Here is an 11,907-nt window from a genome sequence, read left to right as displayed (position 1 = left end):
AAAGCGAAGATCGTGCTTAACTGCATAGTAAATGATGATGTTATGAACAACTTTTCTCACCTGTGAAGACCTCTTCTGGCACAGAAATCCAGATGAGCTTTCCTTTATTTAAGAAAGCTTCTTCCACTCTCAGCAATCAGTGACATGGGCTGGATCATCTCTTCTGTAATCTTCTCTCTCCCAGCACCTCAAACAGATGCATCTTGTCAACTGCACTCATACATCCTGCAGGAATTGAAAACAGCAGATGCAGCCTAAAACAAAGGAAAAGATAGTATTTACACATCAAAGTAGCTCTCATTCCTTCCTGAGCATCACTCCATCATGCTTAGGGAAATCTTTTTTTTTGTTTTGCAAATCTACTGACACTGCTGTAGTTCTTCCATAAGTTAATATGGAGTAGTGGTAACGTATGATCTTAACACATGAAGTAGGAGATTCTTGTAATTTTAAGACAAAGCCATTAGGAACATAGACTTAAGCTGAACACTGCATTTCAGTCCACACAATAGAGAAGAATACAGCCAAAAGGACAGAAAACATACCAGCTATTCAACATCAAATGAAACTTTTGTTATCTTTCTGCTCACCTCTTCACACTGGATCCTGAAAACTTCATAGACATCATACTGACATAGTAAAAAAATCTGAATTCGAAGCAATGTTCCTTCCATTGTGCATTCTGCACAAAGCAGCAGGCTGAAGCTGAAACAACAACACAGCCAGCTACAGCTGAGATGCAAAAAGTACACACCTCCCCTAAACCAACTTTGCTGGCTTATCAGTCCTCACAGAGCTGACAGCTCAGCTGGCGAGTAGCTGCCTAGATTTAGATATCCAGAATCTGTAAGACTTGCCAATATCTGAAGGCATTTAAGTGGCCATAATGAGGAACAAAATCTTTACAACCTTTAAATTAAAGTACCATTTAACGTGAATATGACAATTTCTGATTGCTAGGCAAAGGAGCTTGAACCAGAGCAGACAGAATTAAACCAGGCTGATATTCTTAGGCTGAAGTTACTCAAGCAGAGATGAAAGTATCAACATGCTGCCATGAGGCAGCTCGGGTATACAGGTGGGCTCATCCACTGAAAGAGCACCAGCAAGTCTGATGGGACATTCACATTGGATGCATCTATCAGACTCTCCCACAGCCAGGGTGACCTGTTGAAGAAGATGGAATGCATTTTGTTTCATTCAATAGGCTCATTCAACTCCTACAGTCAGACTCAGTTGCTTGTTTCATCCGATTTGTTATTGGCACTCTGCTGACCTCCTCTGGATGGAGGAACACTCATCACAGAACACCTTGAAAAATCCCCCCCAAAATCTTACACTATGTCTGTTCCTTGCATTAGATCTTGCAAGGCTTCATGCTCAAAGTCTACAAAAACAAAAGATTAAGAACCAGACAATGCTTTAAGATGATCTCAGCCTTAGTCCAATTAAGTAGAAAGAAAATATCCCCATCTGGAATACTGTAAAGAATTGGTCTACTTCAATGGAAGAGAGTCCTAAAAGACTTTGCAGTATCATCATCAGGAACTAAAGTGGTCAGAGGTGCCAACTCCTTTTCCCCCAAAGAATTCTAACCTGGCCTTTATACATTAAGCAGGACTTCCATCATTGTCCTAGAGAGAGAGTCCTCTAGAGCTCCTGCCAATGAGAAACATCTGCATAGAAAACAGAACATAAAGTTATTTTGACACACACAGTAATCGCCTTAAATTCATGAGGGAGGAAATTTGCTCATCACTTGCTCCCATCTCTTCCTTTTTCTAATAATGGCTAAGGAATCTGAACAGTTTTTAAATTGCAGTCTCTTGGTCTCTACAGATTGAATACGATCAGGTGAAGTCTCCAAGAAGTATACCACACTTTAGAGAACCTTTTGTTTATACAGAAGGTTAAAGAAAACCCACCATCAGTATTTTCATCTGTTGTTTTATATGTAAGCAATCTTCTGCCTATTTCAAAAACAGTAAACAGAAATTCAGATCTGTAACAACCTTGCTTCTGGTAATAAATACAGATACCACAGCTGTTTGCAATGGATATGCAGCACATCAGACCAAGACAGAAAATGACAATGTAAGGTCTTTGGAGTAAATTCCTCATAAAACGTCAACTATTTAACATAGAAGACAGGCAGGTGGAACTGGAAGGCAGAATGGCCCTGTGTATTTTAACACCAAGAATAAAAAATAAAGTCTGCCACCACACAAAGGACAGACAGCAGCAGGGGAAAAAATCTAAACAAACACGTCACCCTGACAAATCCCCTTCCTTCTGAGAGAACAGGCTGCTGGGGAACACACGGCTTTTCTAAAAGATATCACCAGACTTTGCAGACAGGTGGGCATAAAATATATATATAAGGAACTGATTTTCAGGGCTATATATATATATGTGTGTATATATATATATCTTTGAGGCTGTTGTCTTCCAGAGGTATTGATAAGTAATCCTGTTGTACCAGCAGCTGGATGACCTACAGAAGTTCCTATCGGCAGAGCATTAAATAACTAAATCACTGCACTCAAAGCAAGTTCTGTAAGGGTCTACTGCCTAAATGAGGATAATTTAACTGTACAAGTTGCCTCAGATTGAAAAAACAGCTTTTCTGGTGTCTTTGTAAAGCATACAACATTTATAATCTACACTGGGAGAGCATTTCTAGCAGCTTTCCTTGCAGTACTATAGGGTCACAAAAAACACAGACATCGACGCATGCACAGAAATCATGCTGTAAACAGAAATATTATGTTGTACATAATAGAACACTTCACATGAACTTACTGCAGTATTGCTTGGTTTTTAAAGCAGGGTCCTTTACGAATAAAGTCTTCCACGTTTCTATTGATGACTCAAAATACTGGTCAAAACCAGAACATGCAAGATGATACAGCAAGGTACCAGACTCGATTGCCTAAAGTCACACTATCTCCTATACCACTGAAATTACTCATGGTGCTTTGAAAGTGCCAACCAGCTTAGATGGCTTGCATTTTTTCATTAATATTTTCTTCTCTCACATGTGGGGGCAACAGAATTCAAGCCTTTCAGATCCAGGCTGCACTTCCCCCCACAACAGACTCTTCTTAGACATTATTAGATTCCCTCTTCCATCTTCTCCCACCAGAAGACCTCAAATCACCTTCAAGCTGCTTCACTCTGATGACCTTCTATGTGCTTACAACACCTGCTGGCCCAAAGCATTAGTCATCAGTGCAGTGCTGCTTTAAGAAAGATGCCACCTACTGCAAAGCTTAATTAATACAATTAATTAATAGAAAAAAAAAAAAAAAAAAAAAGAGATAATTCTTGCTTTTAACAAATTCCAAGTGCCCCAATGCAGCAGCATACAGAAAAACTGCAATACTGGGTCAACAAAAGCGACAAGACCAAAGTGTCCAATTCCGGGCTATTTTATGCATAATGGAACAGTTCAAACTGTCTTCATTTCTCCAGCGGATGTATAAAAACACTCTTCTGCTTGCCTTAGAAGCAGCTACAAAATTTGTTGTCAGGAAGTAACACCTAATTCTTTCTATTCAACACTTTTTAGCTCAAGTCCCCATTCCCACCCATATAGTAGGCCCACAAGCAGTATGTTAAGTGATGATGCAGCAAAATACAGACTTTTAAACACTTCTCAGGTCTTCCCAGCAGTACAGCTGGACAGAGCAGTACTTCATGGCCACTGGATGTCAAACATGTCATAAACACGGCCAGCGCTAACAGACAGCTGACCACTCAAAAAAGCATGCTCCCTCTTCACACAATGGGAAAATGCTCTCTGCCTTTCTAGATGCAGGTGGGAAGCTGATCTGCCACAACATCATGTTTATACTTTGCAGCAAAGGGCAGACGAGCCTCAAGCATGCTTCTGCTGTGATAATCCTTCCACAAGTCCCCATACTTCCACATGTCCTCAGGTCACAGTTCTCCCCTCTGCTGTTTCCTGCTTGTCTCATCTGCCACCATCCGTCTCTAACTTTAGGGGAGGTTCCTGGAACTCTTTACAATTGCAACACACCACCACCACAACCTCATGAATGGATTTCACATTTTCTTCCACCGAAAAATTTAAACATAGTGAGAAAAGTGCCCCGTCTGTAAGAAATCCCACCAGGTTCCCTTATTCACCAGCACTGACTAACCCAAGGTGCTTGGCAATCACATTCCAGAACAAAACATTCTTCTGGACAACTGCCTTTACAGCTGGTAGTTTTTTGTGTTGCTCTCTGATGGCCTGTTTACCTGCAGCTAACCCTCAAAACATAAACAGTTTAAAATTAAAACTGAAGGAAATTACTAAAACACACTTTGTCCTTACAGCAATTCAACCCAGGACAGCTACTCAACTCATGCTGATCTGAGAACCAAAACCACCCTTCTGTGAAAGTGTGCAGGCTGAACACAGGTCTCTGCTTGAATACAAACTCCACATACAGCCACTCGTTTGTTGCCAAGCCCTGCAACTGCCTCATTTCAGCACTCTAGCTACCAAAGCACATAACCATATGAAGTCACCAGCACACTTTCTGCATGTAAATAGTTTCTTAACAACAGTTGTGACTAACAGACATCTTGAGGGATCTGTCCTTCACACTTCGGAGTGAATCTTCTATGTAAACATGATTCCAATGCAGTGCACTGATGGGAGATGCTCCACAGTGCAACATATACTACACAGTTATCAATGCAAACACCTTCGCATTGGAAATGTAAACAAAAGAGTGAAAGAACTGTATGCCACTACTGGAGTTTTATTATCGCTGATGAAAATTCATTTGCACTCAAGAAAGGCCAGTGAACTTGGGAACACAGGTACTTTAAAAGCTAGTAATAAATGTAAGCATTCTTCAAGTGCTGAGAAGGTGAAAGAACGAGGTAACTGGATATCCATTAGCCACGTACTCAAAGAATGAATGGAGAAAATTCAGTGATCAAACAGCTAAAGAACGCTGAAACAAAGAGTAAATCCTTCTCCCTTCTTTGCACTTTCCCAACACAATACAGCATTAGTTTAGCTATGCTGGATAGCAGGTGGCTGGACAGATAGTAAATTCATTTTCCATGCAAAGTATTTAACAGTCCTCATTTATTATACCTGCCTCAGCACTGAGAAGACAAACTGAAAACACTGGAAATGAATCCTAACATAACAGAACTGGTATGAATCTCCACTGCACTGCCTTGTAGGCAACTAGCAACCTAAGCTAAGCTCAAACAAGCTTTGCAAACACCTTCCACTCAGGTTGCTCACCTGTGAAGGCAGACAACACAATAAAACGTGCTCATGAGACTGTTTTCCCTTCAACTTTGTTTATTGATGTACTGAACATGAAAAAGTACAAAGAATCCAAACACAAAAGAAAACATGTACAACCTCTTTAAATACTCAACAGAATATATTTTCTATTCCAACAGATGTGAATTAACTATACATCTTCAAATAAATACCAACCTTACATTTTACTAAGTGCTCTGATAACACTGTAAAGTGAAGCCCAATTTACATGCCTTCTCATCAATGCTGTTGTTTGCTAGAGTAGTATAAGGAAAGAAGCATGTTGCTACTGTTTTCCCTATATTGGAAAGATTGTGTTTCCTACAGTATATACAATTTAATGCAGAAGAGCTTTAACAATCTAAATGCACCTAAGAATGAGAAAGTGCTCAGGAAGCCAATTGATTTTTGAATAGCATTGAGTGGGTCAGCATGAAAACTCGCTTATTCACTTTAGCACGCGCTTCACAGTATATGTACTGTACTATACTGAAAAATTTATAACTACAATTTAAAAGAATAAGAACCAAACGCAACTGCAAAGATAGTGTACAACTATGTTTATGCATAGAACATTGCTTTCTTCTAAGGGGAAGCATATGAGCATCTCAGTTAATACAAAAAGCAGGACGTAACTATATAGTTGTCAGTGCATCCTGGCGAAGGCATCAAAACCCTCAGCTTTTTTTTTTTTCCTCCTCAAAAATTTAATATAAGCTAGATGCTAATCAGAAAATATTCTGTAATTCTTTAATTTCCTCAGTATATGGTAAAGACTTTCTATGTCCCCAGATAGTGATTTAAGCATTATACAAAGTTAAATTTCAGTAGCATACAGGTATTTATGGGATTTGTATGAAAAATGTAAGGAAATTTGATCAAAACTTATGACTATACTCGTTTTTAACCACAAACATATTTATAACCCAAAATGTAGCATCACTATAAACAGCTGAAGCTAGACTATCTACAGACAAAAATAGCAACAGATCTGATGCACTGTAAATTCAAGTCCTCAGGACAACAAAAATGAATAAGCAGACCTCAAGTAACAATGTTAATGCCATTTACAAAGAAAAAACTCATACAGAAACATTCAGAATTGACCATCACTTGGCATGTAAGTTGAAAAATAAACAAAATAATCAAAATTAGCTGAAAGGTTCATAACTCAAGGTCTTATTTACATTACACAAAGCTCAGGTGTTAGCCTTGAACATAACTTCCAAAATACCTCCAAACATACCCATCTGCTGTGCAAACCATGCACATGTCTTTTCTTAAGACAAAACAATTCTTCAAACAATAGCGAGTACATCACTAAACACCATGAGCTCTATCTGAAGGGAATTCTTTAGGAAGAACAGATTTTTTTTTTCCCCCGTCTCTTAGTATTTAAGTTTCCTGCTTGCTCTTATATAGTTTTTTTAAATTATTTTTTATTTTTTTTTAAGTTTTCTCTTGTTTCAAAATCACAAGTTAATGTGAGCTGCTTACATAACCAGGATGATCAAAAACTCCACTGATGATTACAAAAACGAAACCAACAGTGCATCCCATCAACTCTACTTGTTAACAGAAATGTCTCAAATTTATTTCTATGTCATAAACCTTTCTAAATTTTCCCCCAGCAGCTGCAAATTTCCTGGTAAGTTTTAAAAGCTCACAAGGTGTCATATGAAGAGATTTCTCAAAGTATTCAAGTCAAAATATTTGTTCCAGGACCAGTAAAAAGTTTCTCCAAATTTTTTTTTTAACCTTTTTATTTTATATAAAAATAGAGGCTTTTTTTTTTTTTTTTTTTTTTTCTTTTTCTTTTTTTCTTAAACCCACATCAAAGAGGCTCTTATCTCTTTGGCAAGGTACTGCTTTATGAAAAGTTCTCCAGTATTCTTACAATAAGCTTTTATAATGTGCTCCCCTTCCCCAACCCAAACACTAACTAGAAAATAAATACTGCTTGTAATTTTATAAATAAGATGTAAACTTCAAAATACTTCTCAACAACAACGACAACAGCAACTCATCAAGTCGTAAATTAAACACAGGGTGGATCGAGATATTACAAAACGAACTTCAGTAGTCTAACACAAAGCCTCAAATATTCACTCATAGGTTAATGGCAAATCATGTAATTAAAAAAAACACAAAACAAAATAAAAACTTCTTCCCTTAGATGAAACATTTTAAAAGGTCCACCTTCTTCAAAGAAGGCAATAGAATGCACTGTGACAGGCAAAAACCCTGTACCTCTTTTCAATATTCAAACACAAAAGGTATTTAAGAAGTTCTAATTCAAATATTAGCAATAAAAAAATCTCACATACTCTTAGGATGCTAAGTAGTCATTTTATCCCCATATCCACACTGATATACAACAGAGGCATTTACCAGCAGAAAGCTTCCCATAAATTGCCTTTGTTGTATAGATTTCAAATGTTAATGCACTGAGAATAACTTGCTAGGCTTTGTGTGTCTTGTTTGTTTTAAAGGAGACCTGCAGTACTCTGTCCCCAAGGCGGTATCCATTCAGGCTAGCTATGGCCATAGCTGCCTCATCGTAGTTTGTCATAGTCACAAACCCAAAGCCTTTGCACTTATTGGTGTTAAAGTCACGGATGACCTTCACGTTGGTTACTGCTCCGAAGGGTCCAAACATCTGCCAGAGGATACTCTCATCAGCATCAGGGGCCAAATTGTACACAAAAATGCACCATCCAGTCCCTGCATGTCCAGGGATGTTAATTCCAGCCAAACTGGTCATTCCATCAATGGTCATGGGGGGAAACCTACTGAAGAATGAGGGGAAACAAAATAAAAACAGAGCAGCAACTTTAAGAAAATCAAAAGCAAAGAAGTTGCAAAAAGAGGAAAGAGTAGGGGGCTCTTCCCACAGGTGGCAGGGACTCATCAGCTGGAACAGTAATTTGGATTTTTATCATTCTTGTCAGCTGTACAAAATGCACGGGACAACACGGAACAGTGGGAATGGTGTTTGGTTTAGATGAAATGGAATAAGTAACGCAGAAGAATAAAATAAAAGCATGCTACAACAACAGAGAGGATTAAGTTGTTTGGATCATGGAACTACTACAAAAGGTTTGTCTTTCATGCACAATGAACCAAAACGGGTAACTTCAGGTCAAGTCTCAACAAGCAAAAGTAAGTCTTACTGAAAAAGTAATGATAATCAAAATATTTACTCTTAATGAATTGGTTATTATGAATTGGGTGGTTCTTTATTACCTCTTCACTCCATAAGCCATGTTTAGCAGATTGTCCAACCTGAAAAACAGCAAAACTGTCTTAAGATTAAGGCCTGGGAAAGTCTCAAGGAAATCTGGTACATTATTACCAGCTCCTCTGTGCTTTTTCCACAGCTTGAATACCACCAATACAAAAGCTGCAGCACCTTACTACACAGTTAATGTAATACTAAACAGATGTTCTTTTTCAGCATCCACAATCTCAACTAGTTCAGTTCAGAAAGGCTGAACTTATGGTAAGACAAATAATACCGGCAGCATAAAGTTGCTGTGTGTACACTTCAGCAAAGCCTTCCAGATTATGAATTTGTTTCTGATGAAGACTTTACTGAGACTTCTCTCAGTATGCTGACATGAATATCTAAATAGACATAAGGCTCTGGAACACCAGCAAGTATTAGAACAAGCATTTTTAAAATATGTATTATTTTTAACTATTTTCTCGTTCTTTTCTGGAATAAGCTTCCTCAGAATATTGACATATACATTACAGGCTGTGAATTTTCTCCAAGTTATTTCCTCCTCCATATTCTCTCAGTATGCAGTCCTATCTCTAGACCCTCTGGAGCTACCTAGCAAATATCTGAAGCAAGCAGCACCTTCTATTTGTATTTTAAGAGTGCTAAGATAGAACCTGCTTCTTCAAGAAAAATATATTCCCTAAAGCAGCTCATTTATTCCCAGCAAAGCTTAGATGTGAAGAGAACACCTTTTGCTGAATGGTTACCCCCAGGATACCACAAAATTAAGAGAATGAAGACTTACATATGTGTCTTTTAGCTTACAGCTATCTTGCAGATCTGTGCCTCACTGTTATTTTTCTACGGTAATGAGCCCTAAGATTTAAGAGCCACTGGTAATATAAGGAATCCAAAGTCAAGGGCAGAAATTGTGTACTTGCTGGTAAGTAAGGTTCAAACTACAAAATATCTTGATTTTGCAGTGAATGGGGTTTAAAGGATGTATGGATAAGACAGTAAGGCACTGATCGCCTTCAAGAGCATAAGGGGAAAAGAAAGCTGCCTGCCAAGAATCAGTAGGCTTGTGGATTACATAGGTCTACTCTCATTTAAGATCTGGAGGTGAGAGAAAGATGTGTTCCAGAAATACCACCACCTACAGGTCTTTGTTGCACAAGGGTCTGAGGACTTCATACAGTAATGATGCCAACCCAACTGTTTCCACTGGTTACCAGCTGGGCCTTAAGATCTGGGAAAGATGGAATTCACCTGGTGATTTTTAAGGATGCTTTCTGTTACACAACCTATAGGAACCAAGGAGCAATTATAGATAGAGCTGCTTTCAAAAGCCCAAACCAACATTGAGAAAAGCATTTTGCTCCTCACTACGTATATTCTGCCTGTACATTCTCAGGCCTCAATCAGCTTAACTGCAGACAGTACAACTGCATCAGGTCAACCTGATAACATCTGAGATTTCAACAACCAGGATTTTTTTCTTTTTTCTGAATGAGAAAGACACAGAAGACCTGAGCTGTCAGAACAACACCATTAGCAGCAGCTGAAACGCTGCAACAACAGCACATAAGCAAAGCCCAAATGTAAGACATCTCCCTTGACAGTTACCAACACTTAAAATTTATCAAGGCTGCCTCTTCCAGCAAACAGAAGCCAGATGAAAAATAAAGAATTAATGTCTGCTATTCCACTTTCACTGTCTGACCAGGTGGTTCTCCACCAGCTCAACCTTCTACTTGTTCCACAATCACTTGCCCTTCCTGCCCCACAGCAGGCCTGATATCCACTTGCGACATTTAAGTGGAGCAAATTGTAACATTTCCTCATGGTTGTTAACTAAAAGCTTAACATCTTACTAAAACTTCCAATTAAATTTAAACTGGCATTCACAAAAGTGCACTGTTTATTAAAAAGAACCATGAACAACCAAAAATGTAAAGTTTCCATGCCATGCCTGATGTTGCAGTAGATGGGTATTATATTGCAATTACATTGTTTTTCCTCCCTAAGAAGCAGCATGAACATTCCCCTAACACTAAATACAACTGGGTATCTCTCCCTTCAGTGATGATCTCCACTGCTGTTGGGCACTTGTGGTACAAAGGCTGACAAGCTGGATGGAAACAGTCTGGATGTTTTGTCAGAAGCCTGTCCATGAGCTCTGAGCACCAGGATCTAAAAGCAAGGGTGGCCCACACGGAGCTTTTCAAGGCTGTTATGTTCTCTTCTTTCTAAGCAAACAAGTTGATTTTGTTGCTTGAAAGATCCAACAGCACAACTTGGAGAGTACTAACATACAGCACATTCCAGTAACATGGTCTGGGGCTGGAAATAAGCTATCAAAGTCACTGAAAACAGCAAAACACTCAGGAATGTAGATAACAGATTTTGCTACACTCTGTCCTTGCCATTTGTCCTTTTAAATACACGGAATTATCACAGGGAGCTAAGTGCTGTATTTTCCACATAATCAGAACATATAGCCACAGAAAAACAGATACAGAAGATATCTGAAACTTGGAGTAAGGGAAACAGTAGCCTACACTCAGAAAACAAGCCAGGATAGAATCTGAAAGCCAGAATGGGGAGGAAGTACAAGGGCTGGGAAGTGAAGGATGGATGCGGCGTATCGCATGGCTAAGACAAATTTAATTACTCATATCACTGTTAACTGAATCAACTTTCAAATTAATCAAGAAAGTACAAAATTAAAAGCAACCTTAAGTGATTCGTATTTTTTACTGACAGTGTAGAATAAAAAGAACGTTATCTTGTTTTTGACTCTAACTAGGCTTACTAGATGTTTTCCTGCTGTCAATAGGTTGGAACACATTTTTCTCTTTCTACTCTATTCTTGGAGCATAGCTGCAGAAACTCCACGTTTCCATGGGTTTCCTTCATACAAATCACAGAGGACAGAAAGAGGACAGAGGAGAAATCAAATTGTGCAGGGAAACCAACAGGCCTCTGGGAAGACATATTTTCCAGCTCAGTTAAACAGAAGTATCTGACTTACCTAAAACGTTGAGCCTGCTGAGCTAGAGGTGCTGGATACCTTCTGTTTGGAGAATGGTACAGCTGGGAAAGGATGGCCTGATTGGTTTTTTGGCTTGGATTGTTAGCAAACTTCACAGTAATGGGCTCTGTGGCAGCTGGAGGCTTCTGGCCATTCAAGCCTTTGATAGCTTCTTCTGCCTCAATACGTTTGTCAAATCGGATAAACCCCACACCTCTTGACATACCTGCACACAATGAAGGAAACTACTAAATTCAGAGGCACACTTGACAATATTTGATTCTCTCAATAAGTGCTATACACAGTTGCTGATTTTTTTTACCTTACTAGAACTGATCACATACTGGT

At 38.8% G+C, this 11,907-nt stretch overlaps 1 protein-coding gene across 24 annotated transcripts in view; it reads right to left on the bottom strand.

Annotated features, from left to right (window-relative positions):
* Window positions 1-5,317: 5,317 nt before the first annotated feature.
* ELAVL2 (ELAV like RNA binding protein 2) overlaps window positions 5,318-11,907 on the bottom strand; it is an 82,219-nt gene continuing 75,629 nt past the window's right edge. For 20 of the 24 annotated variants that reach the window (XM_072359037.1, XM_072359038.1, XM_072359039.1 and 17 more), the window contains 3 exons: window positions 11,560-11,785; window positions 8,546-8,584; window positions 5,318-8,091 (listed from right to left, as the gene is read on the bottom strand). In XM_072359037.1, the coding sequence (XP_072215138.1) occupies window positions 7,761-8,091; window positions 8,546-8,584; window positions 11,560-11,785 (596 nt within the window). In that variant the 3' untranslated portion in view covers window positions 5,318-7,760. The remainder of the gene's footprint in view (window positions 8,092-8,545; window positions 8,585-11,559; window positions 11,786-11,907) is intronic. The other 4 variants (XM_072359019.1, XM_072359018.1, XM_072359022.1 and 1 more) reach the window with 1 other exon arrangement.

Source organism: Excalfactoria chinensis, chromosome Z (assembly GCF_039878825.1).
Source record: "Excalfactoria chinensis isolate bCotChi1 chromosome Z, bCotChi1.hap2, whole genome shotgun sequence".
Classification (NCBI taxonomy): Eukaryota; Metazoa; Chordata; class Aves; order Galliformes; family Phasianidae; genus Excalfactoria; species Excalfactoria chinensis.
The sequence above is the reverse complement of the archived record's forward strand: the minus strand, read 5'-3'. Positions and strand labels throughout refer to the sequence as shown.